The sequence below is a fragment of the Manis javanica genome, chromosome 6, assembly GCF_040802235.1.
Source record: "Manis javanica isolate MJ-LG chromosome 6, MJ_LKY, whole genome shotgun sequence".
Lineage (NCBI taxonomy): Eukaryota > Metazoa > Chordata > Mammalia > Pholidota > Manidae > Manis > Manis javanica.
The window spans coordinates 141,629,608-141,653,945 of NC_133161.1; the positions used below are offsets into that span (position 1 = coordinate 141,629,608).

A 24,338-nucleotide genomic window follows, 5' to 3' on the forward strand; every position below is an offset into this window, starting at 1 on the left:
ATACTTTTGGTTAATGTAAAGTTAAAAGGTTGGCACTCTTCACAAATTTTAAATTAATGTTTTCCAAACTGGGAGTGGAGACTTCTGGAAGGTGTCCACAGACTTAAAAAAGACATGCAAAGAGTTCAGAGGGTCCTTTCCAAATTTCAGGCAATGTGAGGGTGATTCTTCCTGGCAATTTCAGATGGTGGACGTTCTAGAAGAAATAGAGCACTTAGAATGGGCTTCATATTCAGGGCAGGTTTTTGACTTAAAAGGTCATAAAATGAAATGTGACCAAATGAGAAAATGAAGCTTTACCTCTAAAGAGCTGCATCCAGAGAAAGTGCAAGTCTACATCAAAATGTGCAAGCTTATTTTAACTAGACGAATGTTTTTTAAAAATCTGAACTAGAAAGAACATTCGTGATTTGGCTTACCCAACAGCCAAGTACAATTTAGTATGAAATACAATTCAGATTATCAAGGTTTATTACTCATATAGGTTAGAAGCTAGAAATGATCTCTTCAGATGAGACAAATTAGATTTTATTCAGGGGATTATAAAATTGTCTCTGCTGTGATATGACATCTATGAAACCACAAGAGTTGTTTTGCTTCTGTTCCTTAATGTAGCCTGCACTTAGGCAATCAAACATCTGTGGGAAACATTTCAATTTCTGAAGTCTTTATGCTTTTCAAATTCTTGTAACAATAAAATGTACTCCTGGTATAATAGATACACTATGTATCTAGGTTGTGCTAAGCCAGTTAGACGTATTTTCCAAGGAATAAAGCACTCATTTCTTTGTGAAAAACTATCTGAGTCAAGAGGCCTTTGGAAAGAATGATTAAATGCTTACTTGCAACAGTAAAATGATGATATGCATCAGTGGATTATAGTTCTTCCTTTCGAAAGACAAATGTAAAAAGACCTCTGTGGCCTATATCTGTACAATGTTAATTGAAAAATGCAGGTTCCCTTAGTCATTTGAGGAAAAATTCTGGAAGTGAACAAACCCTGGTTTTGCTCATACTGTTGTAGCTTTGCTATGGAGAATGATCAAATTACTGCAATGAGTTCAAACTTGCCTTACACTTTTCCAATATAATGGCTAGGACTCCTCTTAAATGACTATTTCTATAAATTTCTATAAATAAATGGTTTTCTAATTCTAATGAAATCTCATCATGATAAGATTGAGATTACATTTAAAACAGTAATACACAATATTACTGTTTATATGAGATTTTTAAGTAAGAATGGCTTATCATTTGAACTTCAGAGTATGTTCTCCTTAGAATTTGAGCTTTCTGAAGGATTGGCAGGTTCTGGTTAGCATCCCTAAACTTTGAATTTTTACCTGAAGTGCTCTAAAAAAGAAAAATTTCCTTTTCTGTATTTCAGTTAAAAAAGGTTCTACCTTCCATGCAGTCTGAGCTGCATAGGGGAAACGTGGGCAGGAAGGTTCTGCAAATAGATAAGCCCTGGAGCACCCTTCCCTGTAGAATGTCCAGACAAAAAATGTTTACTTTATAATCTGATAGGTATATTCATGAAACACAGTAGCTCTTTCCATGGCTGTCATTACTGTTCATGAAGGCCAAAAAAGAGCCACCTTTGCTAAGATCTGAAGTACTGATGCTGAGAATGTCATTTTTTTTTCAATATTTGTACGGCCTTCTAATTGCTAGAAAAATAAGTGACCAGGAACTCTTTTTCTGCTGCCACCCACCTGTACATGTCCCAGCTGTCTCTTCATTCCCACCATAAAAGAAAACAACCTATCAGGAAATTTTTTCCCTTGGGCACCAGCCCTGAAATCTTGGTTACCACTTGGTTTTAATCACGTTACACCTTTGCTGCTGACAGTTCAGATTACAATAATTCCCTTCACAGGGCACTTTGTCAACAAGGCCAAGGACCCATCATTTTATGAAATTTCAATTGTCTCAAGTGTTAAATCCGCTATTCATATAAATATAAGTGCCCAGAGATGGCATTTCAGTCCCCAGAAAGGAAGGTATTTATGGGCTTGATGTGATTTCTCTCACCTCCCAAGCAGGCTACTTGAGACCTGTGGTTTACTGAAGATTTATTTCCCTATAATTGAGGCATCAGGTGTCACTTTTTAGGTGGCAAGACCGGAGTTCCCTGAAGTTAATATACAAAGCCATTCTCAGGCTATTTAATCTCCATCAGCACAGAGATCTTCTATTTCATCTCGCTCTCACTGGGGTTCTTTTGTTATCAACACTCACAATCAGTCCACACTCTGCACACTCAGAATAACTGCTTAATGGCCGTAGGTTTTCCGGGCACACACAGAGCAGGGTACTTTGCCTGGAGCGTTAGCATCAGGGAATCTTGATGCCTAATGCCGGGATGGTAATTTCTTAGTAAGACCCATTCTTAGTTATTAATGTTCTTTCGTACTGTGCCATCCTAGGGAAGTTTGCCCCCGGCCCTCAAAAGGCAGCGTCCAGCTGTTCACAGCTTTTGTCTGCATAAGGAGAGGGGCGATAGCATGCTCTGATCTCGACCAAGAAATTTGCCTGCTGCAAAACAAAAGCCATTCTTGCTCAATTAGTTATACTCTGATGAGCCCTGGAGTTCTGATCAACCCTTGACCTGGGCTCCAAGATCAGCTCTGATATAGAGAAGTTTCTGTGTGTTTATTAACAATACGACACGAGTACCTTGAGCTTGGGTTTTTAATTCCACCAGATAGTACTAAGGAAATTTAGAGCACACTTATTAACCGGCTCTAACTTTCAGCATCAGGAAGGAAGGACTCTCTGTTCAGATGGATAAGAGAAGCACAGCTCTGTTGATAGCGTTGGAGGTAAAACCAAATTAGTAGCTCTTGGAAAGGTGGGAAGATTACTTAGGATGTGATTATAAGGACTTTAACTAGTCTAAAATCCTACACACCTTTCACACTATCATTCCTTTTCCTTCCCTAGAAAACTGAGTTAACAGTGGCAAGAAAGATAAAAATTCTATTTCATCCTTTTGAAGCTTTACTTAATTGGGGAACATTTTATTTGGTCTATGGACAACATGCTCCTTGCCTGGGACGGGGCTTCTGCTGCCAGGCGTGTGCTCCTTCACACTGGTTAACAAGGGTCAGCCCCTAGGCTAAGCACTGTGTCCAGTTCTGGGTACACAGAGGCAGTGGGGTATGGAAAACCCTGAGAAGACTCGTGGGAGAGCACACAATGATTCAGGACAAGACCTATGTGGAAAGGTAAAGCGGGACTGACTGCTTGGCTTGAAGTAAAGACTTCAGGCATCTGTGAGATGCTTACGGAGAAGAAGGTGATGGCCGTACATTCTCGGTGTTTCTAAATTGAAAATTCATAGGCTTAAATTGTCTCACAGGCCTTGTTTCCAGCATATCTTCTTTCTTTTTTTGCCCTGTCTCTAGTTTCTCATTCTTTCCAGTATGTAAATGTGTTTAAGTTTCTAGGAAGAAAAATGAAAGATTCCCTCACTCGATCTCATTCTCCGGTTAAACCTCATCTCTTAATGCACAGCCACACATCCTGAGGGTGCAGGCCGCGCTGGGCCTCACCTCCCCACCCCGCATTCTGACCTCTGCACCCTGCAGTCCAGTGCTTCTTGGCACCCCTTGCCCCCCCGACAGCTGCTCTGCTCAGGCTGCCAGTAGCCTCCTAGATGCTAGATCCATGGGCCCCTTTTTCTTTAACATTTTGGTTTTTTTCAAGCTTACAAAATTATTTCCAACTTAGAGAAAAATGGCAAGAATAGCACAGAGAGCTCCTAAGTATTCTTAGCAAGACTCACCAATTTTTAATATTTTGCCACTTTTCTTCATTGTCTTCCCATATGTGGACAGATGGGCACACAGGCACACATAGATAATATTTCTATGAATATCATTTGTATTATTATCATTTAAAAAAATCATTTGACACTGCACATATGAGTTGGACATATCATTCCATTTTCAGGGCACCTTTTTACTTGTCTTCTCCGCAGAATGTGACCCTGTTCACTGTTCTCTTTCCTGATATTTTCATGCCTCAGGTTCCTCGGCAGTTTCTTCCCGGGCAGCTTTCTACCTCACTGGGAATCCCGTCAGTCTCTCCTCTTCTGCTCTCTGCGTCTACCTCTGCTCACCCTTAAAATTCTACCACTCTCTGCCGAGCCCTATCCTTGACCCTCTTCTCTTCTCCCGCTCCCACACCTGGGGCATGGCAGCAATTCCTGTAGCTCCAGCCCCCCCGAAGAGCTCTTACGATGCAAGGGTGCATGTTCACTCGCCCGTCCCTCCTGATTCTGTGCCCCAACCTGGTTGTGTCATTAACCTGCTTAAAATTTGCCAATGGCTTCATGATATCCACAGGAGAAAATACGAACTCTTTTGAGGAACACACAGAAAGCCTTTCACAGCTCCTACCTCTTGCTAATCTGTGCAGCCCCACTTCACAGCACCCCCCAAATCCTTTCTCCTTTAGCTATGGAACCATATGTGAGACTCCGAACACACCACATTCTCTTGTTTTTCCATACTTCGCTCCCATTTGTCTGCTTGACATATTCTGATTCGTCCTTCTAAGGTCAGCTCAAATGCTATCTCCTTTTGGGAGATTTCTCTGTTTTTTTAAGGCAGAATAGGTGCTCTTTTAGTCCCACTGTATAAAACTCACTTTCATATTATTGTATTCTAATGATTATATAACTGTCTTCCTTCTAAACTCTGTAGCTGTCTTCCCACCTTGAGCTCCTCAGGGGTAGGGGACATTATTATTTTTTCTTTTAAAGAAAAGTTTCATCAAGTTTTATCTATTTTTTCAAGGTTTTTTTTTTGTTCTTTTTTTAAAACCATGTCTATGGTCCAGGCACCTAGCCCCCAGTGCCTGGACTACAGTAAGTACTCAGCAAATATTTTTGTGTGAATTGTTTTGATTTCATGCAAAGATATTTCTCATCAATGAGAGCTTTCTTTAGGTTTACTTAGGGATATTAGAGTCTTTTAAAATCATCTTTCGAGAAAGAAATTTCAAATGGGGCCCATTTTCCCTTGAAAGACTTTTAAATGTTTTTCTTAAATCAAGCAGTACATATTTGTTGAGCATCAGCTTCAGGCAAAGGATTGTGTTAGGAGATAGAAAACAACAGTCCTCACATTCAAGGAGCTTATGGTATGGCTGGTACAAAAGAAATACAGGGAGAAGTTAATAGGACATGGAAGTGGCCCAGACCACAGGCAAGACAGGAGTGAGAGGGGGCATGGGACAGGGAGGGAGAGGCTGGGGCATCCTCATGTGGGGAGAAGGCATCAGATCTGGGCAGCTGAAGAGGAGAAAGAAGGGCAATCTGGAGTGTCTGCCTGCTGAGTGCCAGGCCAGGGGGTGGGGTGCAAATCCCTTCTGAATAGAGAAAGGGAAACATCCCTTGGGCCACCCCGTGGTGCTGTCATGTCAGCTCTAACAGTCTTTAGCCGCTTGGCTTCTTCTTGTCTTCATTCAGCAGTGGGTTGTAAACAGAGTTCTAGCACACGCAGAATAAACAGCAGTCTGCAGCTTTTCCTATTTTCTTCCATACAAAGATTTTCCTGGCCCTGTCTAGGGCCCTGCATGAACCAAGCTCTGTAATTTTATTTTATCACTGGCTGAGAATCCTACAGTTTTCTGTAGTGACTATCATGCAAGCTATAGGTTGTAAGAGCCTTAGGTGCTTCAAATGTGTTTTCTATAATAATTTAAGTAACTAGAGGTAAATGTCACTGAATCATAGATAGCATTTTGCAGCTTGTAATTCATTTTGGCCAACACTTCATTTAGTAAGGAAGAAACTGAATTTTGGAGGAAGTTGAGATTTGCCCAAAGTTATGCACCAAGTGAAGGGCAGGTGAAGGCTCAGAAACTCATGTCTTCTGACCCAGCCCATCACCCGTAGTACACGCCAAGCCTCCAGGGGTATCCTTGTCATCTCCATCCCGTTGTGCCGGCATCCTGGGCTCTTATCAGGTCTGCTCGTAGGCCGGTCCTTTACATCCCAGTCCCACGAGACATCAGTCCCCATCCCTCAGCCTCTGGGTGTGGTCTCCCTGGCATCAGCTTTCAGGAAGCTCTGGGTGAACGATTGTTTTCTTTCTTTTTCTTGTAACTTTAAGACTGGCCTGGAGGCCATGTGTAGCGGGAAGAAGATGATTTGGGTGGCCCCTCATTTCTAACTTCTCTGAACCTTGAATGAACTTTATTTTTCATATGACTTTGACCACCGTGCACAGTTTTAACTGATGATGTCAGCAGGCTCTGGAGGCTAGGTGATTTCAGAAGGCTCATCCTGCCGAAGCAGGGATATAGCCTGGTGCAAGACTGCCTGCCTCACACAACTCCACACACACGGTCAAGAAGAAATCAGCTGCTAGTGCCTTTCTCTTTCTTCTAGAAAAATAGTCAGTGGGGACAGTTTCACAAAAATCTCCCCTAAAACCACATTATGATTTCAAAGTAGTAAACCCATAGGCCAGAAAAAAGGATGTCATGCTCAATTATTAGGTACTAGGCTTTCACATTCTGCAAATGAGGGTTCAGTGTGGGACGCTGGGGATTCCTACTTTTTTTTAGGATCATGTTCCCTGTCACCTAGAGACACCCTGGAACCATCAAGTCCAAAAGGAAACAGACTTGGGAACAGCCCAGAGTTGGGCCAGATTTTGGAACTGTCTTTCCCCCCCTGCACTTTCTCCATGCATTTCTGTGTGGGATTTTAACTCTAAATGTTTGAAGAGGGATATGATGAATTTCCTCTAGAAAAGAGAACCTTGGAAGAAAATAGTAGGATTGGCTGGCTAAGCAAGCAGTGCCCATCTGGGCAGAAGCCAGGCTTACCCATCAAAGGATGGGTAACTGTTCTCAGATGTACGAATAAACCCTTAAGTGATAAGAAGTCAGTCATGAGCATTACTTATATTCAGCAGTAACCCTTGAAACACAGTTAACATTCAGCCTAGCAGGTAACCTTTAGCTGTTGGGCTCCATCGTGCCATCGGTCTTCAAGACGGGCAGCAGCCTTCTCAGTCTCTCTGGCATTCTGAATAGACATCTTGGCAGTTACTTTGATGGGGTAGGAAATCTAAGAGGGTAAAACATATATAACATGTTACCTGGATCCCTGTTAGTCTGAGAGCCATAGACTCAAGTCTGTACTCTGGAAAGAGGTCTTGCAGGCATTTCATTTTATTTTTACTTCCCAAGGAAAATGGGAATCAACACTGTTTTCTCTTTTAGTCATGATGTGAGAATTGGTGCTCTGAGGTCAAACTATTAATTACTTTAAATGCTCAACATAGGGGACCCAGTTTTAGACCAACTATTTGAACCGATATAGCAACTAAAGTTTGAGTATGTGGAAGGAAACAATGAATATTTGGAAATAACATTATAACATGGCTTTAACAACAATATTTAATGTGCATTGAATGTTCATGATGTGCCAGTCCTAAGCACATAGCATATGTCAGTTAATCCTCACCACAACCTTATCAGGTATGTACTATTATTATCCCTTTTATCTGCAAATGAGAAAATTGAGGGACAGAAAGATTAAGTAACTTTCTCAGGATCAATAGCTAGTAAGTGGAGGACACAGGAAGTCTTAACTCAGAGCCTGCCCACCTAACGCATTTGCTAAACTAGCTCACTTAGAAATATCATCTTTGACTTGCAGAATCTGTAGCTTCGGCACTCAATGAATTCGCATGCTATAGATCAGTGGTTTGCGGCTTCAGATATTAGAATAACAAGATATCGGTTCCCTAGTCCCATCCAAGACCAATTAAATCAGGAATTCTAGGGATGGCCCCACATGTCAATATGCTTTTTTAAAAGCTTCCCAGGTGGATCTAATCTGCATCCAGGTTTGGGAGCCACTGATGAAGGCAGCTATGTGGGACTTAGGTCCCCAAATTATTCATGGGATTTAGGTCCCCAAGTTATGGAGGCTTTTCATTGGCTCCATTAGCTGCCAGTTTTAAATCAAGAAATTAGATTGTCTCTCTGCCGTGTGGCCTTCTAGCCATCAGGTAGTGTTTCAGAAAGCGAAGGTACATTTATACAGTCTTACTGCTGGTCAGAGATCCTGGATGCAATCCAGTATAAGCTCTAGTACACCTGTCCCATCCCCAGGAAATGTCCATTCCCTCCTGCCTAAACACGTGCTCTCCTGCTGGCACGAGTTACCTGTCAGTGTTGGTATAAATTTAAAGACCTATAGGAAGAGAAATGGAATAAGGATATTCCATGGAATAAGGCTTGTGGATATTCCCTTTCTGTTGGAGACCTGGTCCTTTCCACCATCCCTTGGGGGAAAATGGTACCTCTCTTCATCTCTGTTTCATGGATGAGGAGCATATTGTTCCATCACTGAGCAACCTAAATGCTATAAAGCTCTTCTTTATTAGAGCACAATGATGTCTTCCTGTGATTTCTATCCTGCCCTGTGAAATAGCACAGAATAAATCCATCTCAGACCATAGCCCTAAATGGTTAGAAGCTAAGGTGCCTTTCCTAAGCCTTTTCTTATTTGCAGGACCCACGGCCAGTCCTCCCAGGACGGGTTACTCAGTTCGGGCTTTGTCACCTAGAAATGCTGTTTCCCCGCTTTCTAGGTGGATAGAACTACTTTTGAAACTTAGATTCAGGATTTTACACTTGTTATTAAATTTCCCCTGGTGGGTTGTGTAGTGTGGACAGCAGGAAGCCACAACACTGGATAGTAAATAAGGTTTAGAATCTCTCATGTTGTGTTCAAATCCTCCTGCTGCTGCCTACCTTTACTTTGTATTTAGGTACTTAGTATTTAGGTACTTAGTATTTAGGTACTTTGTATTTAGGTATTTAGGTCCGTTCAGCAGACAGGGACAACAATATTTGTTAAATACCAAGTAATAAACAAGTGTTTGACAATGAAGATAACCTCATTCCTTATCCCTCATTGTGTCTTCCCTGGCATAAGCAAGATAACATTTCTTTTGGGTGTAACCTGATCTCTAACTAAATACCTCCCCTATCACAATTACTGTATATATGTATACTCATTTCTATATATATAGAAAAGGCAAATAGATGGTGTGACAGTTTAGATACAAGGATTCATCTGAAAATGGGAAAGCAGGAAAATAAACCGTTTTCATGCTTGAATTTTCACTGCTAAAATGAGGAGCCTAATGTATTATTTGATCATGGAATTTTTCTGATTAAAAGGAGACATAATCAACAGGTTTTCAATGATTACTCCACAAATGGAAAGCTTTGCACCACTGTGAAACAGGTGACCTTGTGCTGAAACAGAAATGCTGCTGCCCAAGGTCAGGAAGCGTGTCTCAGGCTTCCATCTCTTGGGCCCTCTCAGAGGACTGGTGCAAGAAACATTAAATGACACTGCAAATATTAGGTTTTACAACTTTTGTCATCATTATTGCACAGGTTCCAATCCCTCACTGCCACAATGTTAAAAAGGAAACAGAACTCATATACAAGAAAAAAATCAACTCTGTCCTGGAGGAGAAATGAAGGCCAAGAGAGCCCAAAAATCTAAACAGGCTCCCTAAGCAGGCAAAGAAATCATCCTTGTCCAAACCTCGGTCAGGCAATGCCTTGGACGGACTGTTACCTGGAGCCTGGGAGAAAGAGCAGGTGGGCTTATTGCTAGATCCACCACAAGGATGTTTGATTCCCTGGCTTTTGCAAAGGGCACTTGGTTTAGTTAATTCAGTTTTTCAGTGGCGATATTAATTGTTTGGTTCACAACGATGAGATTCCCTTGTATAACTCTGGTAAACAGTTTACGAATTAAAAAGACATTGTCCTGTGCTTCCTTCCCCCGAGAATGTGGGCCGTGCAGTATTTCCATCCACAAGGCTGTTTTGGTGGATCCCAGTGCCTGCATCTCCCCAGTGAGAGCCTCGGGGCCAGTAAAGCATACTTCTACATTATCTCTTTGAAAGTGGAATGGGACACAACCTTGGCCAGCTCTTTTTTTTTTTTTTGTGAACCATTCTATTAATACCAATCAAATTGAGAAAATGATCAAATGAAATTGCATTTTGAGCATCATAAGCTGTGTAATGTCTATTCTGTTAAATTGGGACCTATAATTGCTTCTCTACTGAAAAGATACAACAAAGACAGCAATCATGGCATGTCATTATCCCAGACTAGAAAACCGGCCTTTGCTGGGAGGACTTCAAAGGCTTGTGGTTCTCGAATTGCATTTGGCTGCTATTGATGAAGCGCAGGCAATCTTGATTAGGTGTTTACACTGAGGTAAGGCGCAGAGCAGAGAGCCCGAGTGCCTGGGTCTAGAGCCATTAAAAAATCGTACATTATGTTCCTTGCTTTGAAGTGAGGGTTTGTAGGTAGGAAAGCAACTCCAATTGAGTACAGCTGAGCTAGACTGGGCTGCTCCCTCTCTCAAAGAAACTCACCAGGTTCTTAGAGACTCAGCACCAAGGGAAAAAACAAAACAAAACAAAAAACCTGATGCTTTACCAAGAGCTGTATGTGAATTTGTGCATCTGCATAGACACACACTGAAACAAGCTTAAATACCACTAATTCTGCAGTCACTGAAAGGTTTGCTCATTTTTTCCTGGATGTTGGTTTTTGTTACTGACCTTCTATGTAGATGTTTTGGGGAGCCCCACATTAGTTTATTAGTTTCTTTGTTATTCCTTGATGATAGTAACAAGCACATATCCAAATTACAATAGGCCAAAAAGTCTGATCTTCGAATGTAGCATCTGCTAACCATCATTCCAACACCTCTGTTACTGAATCCCTCTGTTTGGGGGCATGATTACTGGATTCAGTGGGTGTTGATTAACTGGGCTAGCGAGTGATCTGCACTATTAATTGTGTCCCATTGCTAATACATTTTTTCCTGTACCAGTCTCTGCCCGCTGACATCACTGCTGCCTGTATTTATACATGGCCAGGAGCACAGGCGGAGGCATGACAACACGGATAGCCTGTTGTCAGACTCCCACATGGATGTTTAGCACGGTTGTTTGAATTTTTTAGAATTTGGATTTCTATTAATTATTCAGCTATTTAGAGACAGAACACATAAAATGTTTTGGCTCTGCCATTGGCCACTTTCTCCATTCCTGCAGAACACCTCGTGATGTATTTAGCAAGTGTGTGGTCAGTAAGAATTTCATGATCCTGAAACCTCTGGATATATTATTTTTTGCATTCACTTTCTGTATACGATGTTTGAGCTTTGCGAAGCCCAAAACTAATTATGCCAGTCCCCTGTTTAAAGCCCTTCAGTGCTTTTCCACCAGCCTTGATCTCCAAAGGTCCAGAGGGCCCCGTGTCCTCTGCTTCCTTAACCCTGGCTCCTTGCTCTCCTCAGCTGTATTTCTGCAGTTCTGCCGTGGGGCCACATGCACCCTTCTCTCTGGTCTGTGCATAGTCCATTCTTCGCCCCAAAATGCCTCTTTGCCTTCCTTATTCTGCCCAGTCCCACTCACTGTTTCTGTTCCAGCCTTGGCTGAAAAATAACTTTCTCCAGGCAGCCTTCTTGACGCCTCAGAGGTTGCAGTAGGAGCGACTAAACTCTCGGCCTTAGTCTGTAGTACTTTCCCTCTCATAACAAGTGTCATCCTAGTAATTATGTTCCTTTCCTCTCTAGATTGTACATCCCATAAAGGCAGGAAAAAGGGACTCTCTGTGCAGGGCTGATATGCCCTAATGCTGCAGGGGTGCCCCTCACACAGGTGGCATGGTGGTTATGGATGTGCCTGGCACATATATGCTCCTAAGTATCGTTGAGGGAAAAGACCAATCGCATTGCTCATTGAACTGTCCATTTACACCAGACACATGTGATGTACTTGTGTACCTGGCTAGATCTGTGCTTCCTATCAAAACCAGGTAGCCACCGTCAACAAAATTAGGTGGAAAGTAGGCCCTCCTCTTCTACCCCTTGTCCTTGTTCTTGAGGCCCAGGCCCATTAGCCCTTCCTTCTCATCTGTAGTTCCCTCTTCTAGGAATGCTCTTTCCTCAAATATCTGCCTGGGGAGCTCTCCTCTCTCCTCCGCAACCTGGTTAGATGGTACGTACCCTGACCCCAGGTCTCCGCATTCCTCTCCTCTGCTTCATGTCTCTCCTCAGCACTCGTACTGCCCTGTGAATACAGGGATTTATCCATTTTGTCTATTGTCTGTCTCGTCCTGATAGAAAGTTAGCTCCATAAGGGCTGGCATTTTTGTCTGTTTTGTGCAGTGCTGTATTCCAAGTACCTAGGACAATGCCTGATGCACAACAAACTGAGTACATGTATGCCGATGATGAGACAATTCACCATTTTTAAGAATGCGAAAGATTTTTAGGAATGTTTGACATTGTGTAGGAATGTTACACAGCCTACATGAAGCTCGATTTAGCCAGCAACCTGAACTCTCTGAAATACAACTAAGAATATGTAAGTGTGACACTGGATGGTCACAGCATTCAAACTGCTCCAGGAGCCAAATCCTTCAGTTATTCCATGCCATGCAGAGGAAAGGCCTAATTTTTTAGCCCAAGGGTTCTAAAACTTGAGTGTGTATTAGAGTCACTTGGAGGGCTTATTAAAACACAGATTGCTGGGATTCATCTCAGAGTTTCACTTCGGTCTGGGATGACGCCCAAGAAGCTGCACTTCTAACAAGTTCTCATCTTCTGTTGATGCTGCTGGTCCAGCGACCACATTCTGAGAGCGTCCCCACCTTAAAGTGACATATAAGGGCCTACAAGGCAGGCACCTGCCAATTCCTCTATCCTAAAGGCCCCCACTTGCATCCTCATGACTGGTCCTACACAACGCGGCAGTATCCACCTCCTTCTCATTTAACTCCCTGGATTGAGCACCACACTCCAGTCCTTGAAGTTACCCTAATGCCCACAGCGGAATGCTCACGGCCAGCTGGTTGCTCCCTTCTCTGCCTCGTTACTTCCATGTTGAGTTGAGTTACATGTTTACCGAGAGTCTTTCACATCTGTTCCCAAACCTATTCCCCCTGTGTGTGTTGTTAAAATTATGACATTTACTTAAAGCTTTGATAAGCTGAGCATGAACAGAGCATTGTTATTTTCATGAAAACCAAGTTAAATAACTAAGGATGCCCTAATAAAGCAAATGGCAAAATAACAACTCGGGTGGGGGCGGCTGTACAAGGGGGAGCAGTCATAAAAACTGAAGAAAGATTGTGTTCTTAGATTGTCTCTAAAAGGCTTTTTAAGTTTTGCTTTCAAGAAATCAAAAATGGAAGCACAGATCTCTCAAGCTGATGTGAGGCAGATAATGTATTACCCCAGTGCTCAGGACACGCACAGATGGGAAAGGCCTGGCCCTCAACAAAAGATTGGCAAATTATTGCATACTGACATACTTTTTAAAGCAAAAATCAAGTGTGGATGGTCAGCATTTTTCATATCCGCTTTAACCACTTTATTTGATCAGTTGACCGATGACCGGTTCCTGGTGAGCTCCCCAGAGGTTCCTACTGTGCCAGCAGCTTCCACTTCAACAGGTCCTTTCATGCCTTCCCACTGCTGCACGTGCTCCCTTTGTACTGTCTTTGCTCCCACCTCCGTCTGCTACCTTCTACTTCTTTTTAAAGAATGAGTTCATTGATTGCCTCTTCCGTGAAGCCCTCTCTGGTTTCCTCTGATAGACTTGGCTGCTTTTTCTTCTGGGTGCCTTTGGGACTGTCCATGTCTCTAGCATAGCAAGTTACCACTGGTACTGACTGTTTGCATGCCTGCCTCCCATGAGGCCAGCAGCTTCGGAACAGCAGATGCACTGACAGCAAGAGAAATGACTTTAGACACAGAGCAGACTGGGGCATTTCATAGAGAGGCAATGAATCATTCCCACAGCATAGCTGCCAACTTTATGATGGCAGAGGGCAATATGGTCTGGGTAAGAGAGCACAGAATTCTCTGGTACACATTTTTCAGAGCTACCCTTAGAAATGACTAATTATGTTAAAGTTCTGGTTTTCAAAAGGGCATGCTTTACTTATGTGGAAAGTTTTCTTTTCCTGGATCCCTTATCAGTGGCCCTGAATTAATGAAGTGTCACCCTCTATATCATGCAAACTGGTGGTTAAGCAACTAAGTGCTGAATAGTACATGCAGAAAGATGCCTTCAAAGATGCATTGTATTGGAAAAAAACCTTAAAGTTCAATTTAAATTATGCTGTCATAAGTAAGTGCTCTTGTAGTTGCACAGGGAAAAATAAAAATATATCAATCAGTGAACATTACAGAGTGCCTACCCCATAGAAGAATAACAGGAGAGGTGGGACTCAAAAACACCACCAAACTGGAAGAAGTCTATAAAAAAGAACTCTGGTTTATAACCAAATATGAGAAAAAGATTATCATCATTTAAATAAGGGTCAAGCTTTTATAGACAACTAAAAGTTGCACTAAATTTAAAACTACAGGAAAAAAGAGAGTAATATGTCATTTAGATATTAATCATATCCAGTAGGAGACTAAATTCAAATCAAATGTTCAATAATAATTATAGAGGGCTATGTGATCATACACAGCTTTCACATACAATATCCCATTTGATCTGTAGTAGAAGGCAAACATTTGTAACCTCACTCTAATGGGGAGAAATAATGCTAAGAAAGATTTTGTGATTTACCAAGTTAATAAATGGCTCCAATGATAATGGTGCTCCAATTTGTCTTTTGATGTCAAATTCCAGATTTAGGTCAATGGCACAAGCTCCAGATGGTCTTTTTTCTTTATTTTCTCATTTTGAAAATAATAAAATTCTGGACCAAAGAAAAGTTATTTAAAAATTACAGTCCTTCATCAAAGATTTCGCTAGGGCTTACTGTATGCCCGTCTGTGGGAATTCAGAGATGAGTGGGCCCCTGCCCTTGCAGAGCTCAGAGTTACATGGAGACGTGCAGACACATGAACACAATGTGTAGTGTGCTGCCATGGGAGCTACAGTGGATGTTCAGGTATGAGGGAGCTTGTGGGAGAGAGGATGTTCAGAGAGTTTTCATGCAGGCAGAGGCCTTTGAGCTGCATCTCAAAAGGTGGGTAAGGTTTTCAAGACAAGACAGGGAAGAGTGGTCCATGACCAGTGGCGCCGGGGAGCTCTGGGAGCTGTGAGTTCCCACAGTATGGCTGGAATAGAGGATGCATGGGTTGGGGTGACAAAGGACGAGGCTGAAGCGGCAGGAAGGGGCTCACTCACGAAGGCCTGGTGTGCCACTCGGGGAGTCTGAGTCTGCGAGATAGCATGAAAGCGTGAGGTGTGCTAACTGCACACCTTTGTGGACCGTCTTTTGGGAGTCACACCATAGAATGAGCTCCTAGAGCACACAGAAGCTGCCCTTTCAGCTGCACTTTGTGCTTATTCTACCTGAAGTCATATCCCTTTAATTTTGAGGCACTGTGGCCCGATATAAAAACTCTGCTGAGAAGGGTAGATTCCTGGGACAGATTCCTCTCCTTTCCCATGATTTAAGGGATGCCCAGTGGTAATAACAGCCTCCATTTATTGAGCATCTGCCATAGTATCAGGAGCTTTGCATTGATTTTTCCAACAGCTCTCCTAGGCAGAAATTGACCCCATGTAATAGGTGAAGAAGGTAAGGTTTAAAGAGTCACCTGCTCAAATATCTAGTAAGTACTACCACCTAGTATGCTGAAGAGCCAGGATTGAATCCATGATCGCCTGACTCGCAGACCAGTGTTGTGTTTTGTTTTGTTTTCTCCCATAACACTGTTGCCCCACTGTGTTTATCTGTACCTGAAACAATTCTGCTACCTGCTTCTTGTCGCTGTCACATGACTGGCATGTAAGCTTGAAGACGAGGCTCAGTACGTCCTGTTTCCTGTCACATCCCTAGCAGTGAGCAGGGAACCTAGCACACAGATGGTGCTCAATAAATGTCCGTTGGCTGAGTGACTCGCTGTCTCAGCAGCAGCCACACATGTATGTTGATCCTCAGAATGGACAGTGGATTCTGTGTAGTACTTCATGTTGTCTTGAAGAGTATAGATGATTGAATAACCTTTCTATATTCACATTTGCAAAGTATCTGTAATTTCTTCTCAAGAAATTGCAAGGGAAGAGAAGAATAACATATAAAAAGCACTTTCCGCTCTTTTCTGAACCTATTCTAAATTTTACCTTTCTCAGCCTTCAAAGTCACATTAGAATCAAGATAGGCAGCTCATTTCTCAAGACACAATTTCTTTTAATGGTAGATCTAATTGACTCAAATTCTAATGAGTTTCAAACAAATACTCTGGCTACTGAACAAATCGCGAATAAAAGCAAGCACTGGATTTCAGCAATGAAGTTATTGGCTGGCTGTGATACTGAGGTGCCCTCTAGTGTGTGTTGGTTTTTATATCATTTCTTGTTTGGCACATCATGTGATAAAGATCTATCCCGTATCCAAAGGAGATTTTGCCAGTGCATGTTAATGTATGATCGACAGATCTATGAAAAATGGCAAAAACACTGTGGAACAATTTAAGAATCAATGGTTCTACTCTGACCCATTTTTTATAAGCCAAAAATGCAATTTAAGAGACCCTGAGCAGTGAGGGGGTGTGAAGTGACAACGGATACTACAAAATGTTGTATATTGTAAATACGTAGGCATGTTTCAAAAACAAGAGATATGAAAAGGTATGAGGTGAAAAGTTGTGCTCCGACCCTGTTCCCCTTCCACCCTCTAAAGTTGACCATCAAGTATCCTTCCACACTTTTTTATGCATACCAAGCAAAATATGATATGTGTTTTTATTCTTCTCCACTTTATAATGCTGTATACATTGTTCTACACCATTCATTTTTCACTTAATCCTGATGAGTAATCCATAACAGTTCATGAGGAACATCCTCATGTTTTAAAAACAGCTATAGGGTATTGTTAGAGATGTATCTTAATTTAAGTATTCCCCAAATGATGGACATTCGGGTGGTCTTCAATCTTTTGCTATTACAAAAAAGGCTGAATTGAATATCCTTGTACAGGAGTTATTTCAAATCTCTGTACTTTTGACTAGAATGAATTCTTAAGAGTGGAATGTGTTGGGGCAAATAAAAATATAATTGTTCACACTTACCTAGTGCATGCTGTAAACAAGGCAAATTCCTCTAAGCATATTACATATATTAACCTATATATCTAATCTTCATCCTATGAGAAAACTATTTTTTAAAAATCTCCATTTTTAAGGATGAGGAAACTGAGGCACAGAGACATTAAGCAACCTGCCCAAGGTCAGACAGCTAGCAGATGGTAGTGCCAACCAGCCTGGCTTCAATGTCTATACTCTTAGCCACTGTGTATACTTTTTCAAGGAGTATATGTATTTGTATTTTAAGTAGATATTAACAGATAGTCCCTTATACTGGTTATATCAATTTATACGCTCACCAGCTTTACTATACTTCTTTGCCCACAGGTTTATTAAACTTTTAGAATTTTTTTTGGTTTAATTATAGGTGAAAAATGAAATTCCAAGGTAGTACTGACTTGTGTTTCTCTTATAATGACGGATATTGGGTATCTTTTCATGTTTAATGTCCTTATGTACCCACTTCCTTGTGAATTATCTATTCAGAGCTTTTGCATATATTTATATTGGAATTTTGGTCTTTTTCTTATTGATTTCTAAGTGCTTTTTATATATTAGAGATAGTAGTGTTTTGTCCATGATATGAATTAGAAATATTTTCCACTTCTTTAAATTTGACTTGTGCTTTTTTCCCTACAGAAGTTTTTCATATTTATGTGGTCAGAGTTATCAATTTTTTATAGATTCTGGACTTTATATCATTTCAAGGTTATAGGCAAACTTTTCTGTTGTTTTTTCCCCTAGTGTATTTATGGTTTAATTTTAAAAATAAAATATTTGATCCATGTGGGACTTATATGATATGAGGTATGATTCCAACTTAATTTTTTCCTAGATGGCTACTCAGTTGTTTTATTGAATAACCCATATCATTTCCCCACTGATTTGAGATACTGTTTTATCCAACCAAAGTATGGTATCATATATTCCCATATATAATTTGGCTCTATTTCTAGGCTTTCTTTTCTGTTGTTCCATTTTTCTATCTGTATATGTGTTATATATTACCCTAATATTTAATTGTTGAGGCTTTAGAGTATACTGTACTACCTAGTAGGTATTGATTCTCTCATGAGTCTTAATTTCCAGAGCTTTGTTTTTTCTTATTTTTCATGTGAACTTAATAATCAGCTTTTCCAGTTTTATTTTTTTTAAAAACTATTGACATTTTTATTGGGATATTGTAAACATCTCAGAATTATTTTCAAATCTTTCCAAATACAATACACTATTTAAGACCCTGTCTGACTCAGCTAGGCATGGATGCTTGTAAGAAATGCATTAAAAAGCTGGGTGTTCTCGGCTGTGTTATGGTAAGTGACATTTATTCACTTAACAGTAGATGTCACTTATCCTTCCAACATTTCTAGTTGTAAGACACTTGTCATCTCTTTCAAAGACATGAGAAGTGGAAAACAGAAAAATTTCCAGATGGGTAATGTTTAATCTGAAACAGTAGCCTCCAAGCCTATCCCAACCTCAACTTTTTTACCTCCTGTCCCATCAACAGAGCAATCCTATCAACCCCTGAAAATGCCAGTGTTCTTATGGGTACTGACTTATACTTTTGGCTTTAGGTTTCCAAAAGACCCTTTATGTTCTTCATGCGAGGTCCTGGGCCAGCAGCCTCGGCGTCACCTGAGAACTTGATAGAAATGCACACTCCTGAGTCTCACCCCAGACCTACTGGATCAAAATCTGTATTTTTAACAAGATCCTGAGGTGGTTCATATGCACCTTACAGTTTGAGTGAGAGAGGAAAAAAGATCAGTAGTTCTCAAAGTATGGCCCTGACAGCGGAAGTGGCATTCCTTGGAACCATGTAAAAAACACACATTCTCGCGCCCTCCCCTCCACCTGGCCTCGGGTTAGGTCCAGTTCTTCGCTTTAACAAGCCCTGTGGATGATTCTAATGCATGCTGATGTTTGAGAACCACTGCTCTACGTCCATGATTCTTCATCTTGGTGACATATTAGAATCACCCTGGGGCCTTTGAAAAAAATCCCATGCTAAAAGTACATCCCAGATGAATTAAATAAAAATTTCAAGGCTCCAGGCTGAAAAATCAGTATTTCTTTTTCATTTTTCAGGTGATCCCAATGTGAAGCCCAAGGCGAGAACCACTGTTGTTGTCTGGAACAATGCTTCTCAAACCTAGTTTGCATTAGGATCACTTCAGGATCTTAAAAAAAATATATATATATATATATTGATGCTCAGGATCTCACCCAGACAGGTAAACTGGCTTGGGTGGAGCTAAGAATCACTTTGAAAAAATTGCTTTCTCAGGTCAATCTATTCTCCAGCCAAGCTTTCAAACCACTGCTCTAGAAATACCATTTCCCCTCATAAACTTCAAATCATACAAAAGAGAATCAAGTTGGGAGGTGATGGAAGACATATAGTTGTTATTTCCCATATATTTACTGAGCCTTTGCAGTTGTTAGGCAGGTTACTATGAAGATTAAAAACAAGTACAAATTATAGTTCTTGCCTATGAGGGGAACATACAATCTACTGGCAGAAAGACCCACACATATTTCACATTTAATGATTTGAAAGGAACACATCATTCTATGTTGACTATACTTCAATAAAACAAGTTACCCACATCATTATATCACTGTAGGTCAAGCTAATTTCTATCCTTTTTCAAAGAATAAGAGTAAAATGAAAGAAACGTATGTTAGAAAATGAAACAATTTTAAATATAATTAGCAATCAGCCCTTAGACATTTGGAGGAAGTGCTAGACAAGTCAATGGCCACTTCAAAGACTTATTTACTAGCTTAAAGACTGAGCAAGACTAAAATGCTTGAAAGGTTCCTCCTTAGCACAATGAAAAGGAAATTATGCTATGGGTAATTCCGTACAATCAACTCACCCCACTGCTGTTTGTAAATTAGGTTATAACTACCAAGAAAAATTAGCAATTAAGAAATCAGTTAAAGAGTTTAAAATCTCTTTTTTGTTTTTATTATTGGAAGTAAAATTATTTCTTATGACCTACTTACCTCTCTTTCTAGAGTGGCTTCCTTTGAGAAGACATTTAAAAATAAATGAAAAGCCTTAGAAAAATTATTGGCTATAAACATTTTTCACAGATACAGAGCTGTTGATTTATATTTTAAAATAAGCTACCAAGCAAAATTCAAAGTTTCGTATACATTTTATGAAAAGTACACGAACATCTAAAATTGGGTCAAAATGTTGAAAATTCTGTTTGAATTTGGCTAAGTATTTGTTTTATGATTCAGCTAAATACACTATACCAATTCCTTTGTTCTATTATTAATTACAAAGGCAAGGATGTGACATCCTCTTTTAAGACTGTTAAAGGGAGTTCTGAATTAAGAAAAAAATCACAAGTGTTCACCCACCTCATTTCCCTTGTTCTATTAGAAATACTTACAGGTTAGAACAAGCTAGAGCACATTAAATAATACCAGTTTGACCTGGGACTGGGTCTAAGGGCATCCCATTTAATGTCATAACCTCTCCTTCATATTTGAAAATGACCTTACATTAGTTGGAGATGAATTTCAAGCTGTTTCCCCAATCAGACATATCCAACCAAGAGGTACACTGTTAGTTAGGATCGTTATGGGCACCCATGAAATAGAATTAGGCTTACTGGCTCCAACAGGTTTTGAATTCATCATCACAGATAGAATTTACCCTCAAATTGAGCAGAGTTATTATTCCAGTTTGATAGATGGGGGACTACGGTTTAATCACATCATTTGTACAGAATAAAGGATGGCGTAGTGATGGTCGATGGGGGTTGGGGAGGGAATAGAATCACCTGGATATTAAAAGTAAAATACCTCATATGTTGTCCTCTGCCCCCTCCCACTACTACCCTATACGTATGCAGAATGTGAGTTGAGAAGACCTGTATGTGAGTTGCTGTTACCGACATGAGTGTGTCACGTCACCACCAATGTATTGGGGGCATTTAATAGGGTTGAAAACCAGTGCTGTAGTGGAAACAAAGGCAGCTTGCAATACAGGTTCAAACCCTCAGTCCTGTATTTTGTCTACTGAAGCGTGCAATTAAAAAAAGTGTGGTTCCTTGAACGGCAACATTTTGGACAGAATAATTGAATTGAAGCACTATAAGCCATCGATGGCTTTTATTTCGCTCTTAAGAATTTGCAGAATGATTCCCGATTCTTCAAAGAGGGGCACGGGATAGGGCACTGGCCTTTCTCAGCTACGTGGTTACAGCGTCATCACCATTCTCAAAGGAAGTGGTACCCAGCCATTTCACATGAATGCAAATTCCAGGGTAGCCCTCGTAAGAGATTTTTAAGGAGCCGCTACGTACCTGTTCTGGTTGAGTTTCCCCCCTCTTTTTGTTGTGAAGTCGAAGGTAAGAGTCTGTTTTAGGAGTGGGTAATCCCAAAGTCAGCTTGTTTTTCTCCACAAAATGTTGTCTGGACTTCCTCCGCCGAGGGCCACGGGATCCTGGCAGGAAAACTTCATTATGTGAACTTGAACTCTTAAAGTACCGAGAGAAGGTGCTGGACTTCGCTTCCAGGTCACTGTCGCTCAGCCCGGAAAACGGCTCGCTGCCGTGGGCGCCACGCTCATAGTTTGGGCTTAAAAATTCACTACCAAGTAAAGAGGCTTCACTCCGTGGGCTCCCCTCCTGTTTGCCTTTCTCCTCCGGGAGTTCCATCGACGTCTCCTTGGAAGGATAGAGTGGTTCCGAAGGCAGATTTTCTGTACAGCTGCCTACAGACTCGGATAATGCGTGTAGAGCCAATAACCTGCCCTCCTTTCTTTTATTCATCCAGTTTGGGTCATATCGGAGGTCCGAATATTTGTCTTCTAGTGGCTGTTGGCTGCCCAAAGCAGAAAAGAAATGTCAAGTCCTTCATCAAAATAAATGTACTCCTTATATTTAGTTGGTCATCTTACTTGAAATCAGTTTCCATCTTTCTCCTATAATATTCTTTTTACTACCTGTAGGTCAAAAGACATATCCCAGGCTCACAGTTAGGCCTCCACACTACCCAGAGGGGCAGAAAGGTCTTTCTTATCCAAGTGCATTGAAATACGGCATGAAAATGGGGGGATCCTTAATTTCTAAATGCTGAAAAACAAATGTTAGAATAATGTTAAGAGTGAATCATTGTGATTCAAGGGAAACTTTTACTTATGCACACTGTAAGTATTTTAGCTGGTGAAACTAAAACTGATTTCACACTTCGGCTGTTTATCTAGGAAGGGAAGTACTGCTCATCTCCTGAGCAATGTCTGCCTCATCCTGCCCCTTTTGTGGGGAAAGCAGTCCAGACTGAATACCCACATAGCTTCATCATCCTTTTACTTTTACTTTTCACTTCACTTTTACTTTGTAGATTTTGTTGAATGTACTGTAGAAAGGTGCCTAGCGTTGAGAATCAGCTTCGTTCAAACTGTCTTGGCTGTCAGGTCCCTGCACACTAAACTCAGTAGACAGGTCAGCATGTGCTTTGAGCTGTAGGGCAGCCCAAGTGAATAAAAGGTTAAGCATATGGTCCTGCCAAGGGGAGTGAACCAGTCCATAATCGGTGCATACGCCCCCCCACCACCACCCCCTGACACACAAAATCAGGACATTCTTTCCCAATGATAATCTCAATTTGTAAAGCACCTCCCAGTCTTAACCAAAAAAAAGAAAAAAAAAATGCTGGTAACATGGCATATTTAATGACCCCTTGATCTTCAAAAGCTAAATGGGAGAGATTTTCCTTCCTTGAGCACAGTAGATACAATCCTCTAATCAAAAAGAAAATGTAAATCACCTAGTCCTTTTATGTTACTTGACATTCCCAATTACAACATAATTTTATGCTGGGTAAACAAACTAATGATGCCCTTAGTGCTAATTTGCTCTTCTTAACGTGGACCTAGATTTCTTTGATTTAATGTAAAGCAAAAAATTAGATCAAGAAATCCAAACTCCCAGGTCTTGCTAAACTGTCATTTTGAATTTTTAGTACACATAGTAAGACGGGAGACTTCTTTGATAGGCTGCTCATCTTTTTCCACCAAGGGAAGAGAGTTGATATTCTCTTCTGGCAAAATCCCCAAATGGAGATGGTCCATATTTGTCAGGAAATCGTATATCAAATTGTGCAACTCCCCAGCCTCCAAATTCCAAAGGGTTACCTGTGTCTGGGCTGCAGATGGCGGTTTCTCCTGTGTGGCTCATTGTATCTGTGGGTCCTGCCTCTCACCTGGCTGTAAGGGTCTCTCACTGGGCATGTGCAAGGGACACAGAGTGGTCCGGAGGGGTAAAGTCTGGACTTGGAACCAGAGAGACCTGGGTCAGACCTGGGCTCAAGTTCTGGGTCCGCCACCACTTATCTGTGTATCAGCTGGCAGATCATGCCATCTCTGAGCCAGTTTCTCTCATCTGTAAACAGGGATAGATTATATTGGTTCTGTTTATTCCTCAGGATTACATAAGGATCAGAGTGAGACTATCTTAATTAGCGTTCTGTATTTGTGCCGATTTCACTATGAGATTCTTGCCCCTTCAGGAGGCCTGGGAGGCAGGGACCGAGGGCTAGCCTTCCCTCCCCAGCCTCTGCCCAGCTCTCGGCCCAGAGGAGTCAGTAAGTACTTTTAACCAGCCTCTAAAAATACTCTAATCAACACAGATATAGCATTGTGTATCTTTTTTTAAAAAACCAATAGTAGGAGCCACTGTGATGTACATTTGGTAAAATGAAATAAAATAATTAACTATAAACAAACAAACAAGCAAAACCCCAATAGTAGTAAATTAGAATTGAAACATGCAAAAAAGCTTCCTGCATTGGACCAAGTTAGTGAATGATTTTAAGGCTTATCTTGTACTGAGATCAACATAAGATTCAACTGTGGTTGTTTAGGTGGGAAAGGAAAGGTTGAGGTGTACCCCACATGTCTTTAATAATGAAAAAGGTGCTGTGTCCTCAGATCCATGACATGTTGGAAGGAAAAAATGAATTTAACTTTCCTCATTCATGTGTTCACTCACTGATTCAACAGATAGTTATTGAGCATTTACTAAGCTATGGGCGACACAGTGGTGCACTCAGAGCCTAGCAGGGGATACAGACAAGAAAACAAAGCAATTTATAACTGGGGTGATGAGTGTCCTGAGGAGGAGTGTGGGGCTCAGAGGGACATCGAGCCTGTCCTATGAGGCTGGGGAAGGCT

General features: G+C 41.1%; 1 protein-coding gene across 4 annotated transcripts in view; it reads right to left on the bottom strand.

Moving 5' to 3' along the window:
• JHY (junctional cadherin complex regulator) overlaps nt 1-24,338 on the bottom strand; it is a 55,895-nt gene that overhangs the window by 19,166 nt on the left and 12,391 nt on the right. For 3 of the 4 annotated variants that reach the window (XR_012132666.1, XM_036992631.2, XM_036992632.2), the window contains exons 3-4: nt 21,469-21,988; nt 6,977-7,090 (exon numbers count right to left, since the gene is read on the bottom strand). Coding sequence is in view for 3 of the 4 variants with exons in the window: in XM_036992631.2 (XP_036848526.2) it covers nt 6,977-7,090; nt 21,469-21,988 (634 nt within the window). In the remaining variant the exon portion in view is untranslated. Of the gene's footprint in view, nt 1-6; nt 197-6,976; nt 7,091-21,468; nt 21,989-24,338 lie in introns of those variants that run through there. The other variant, XM_073239589.1, reaches the window with a different exon arrangement.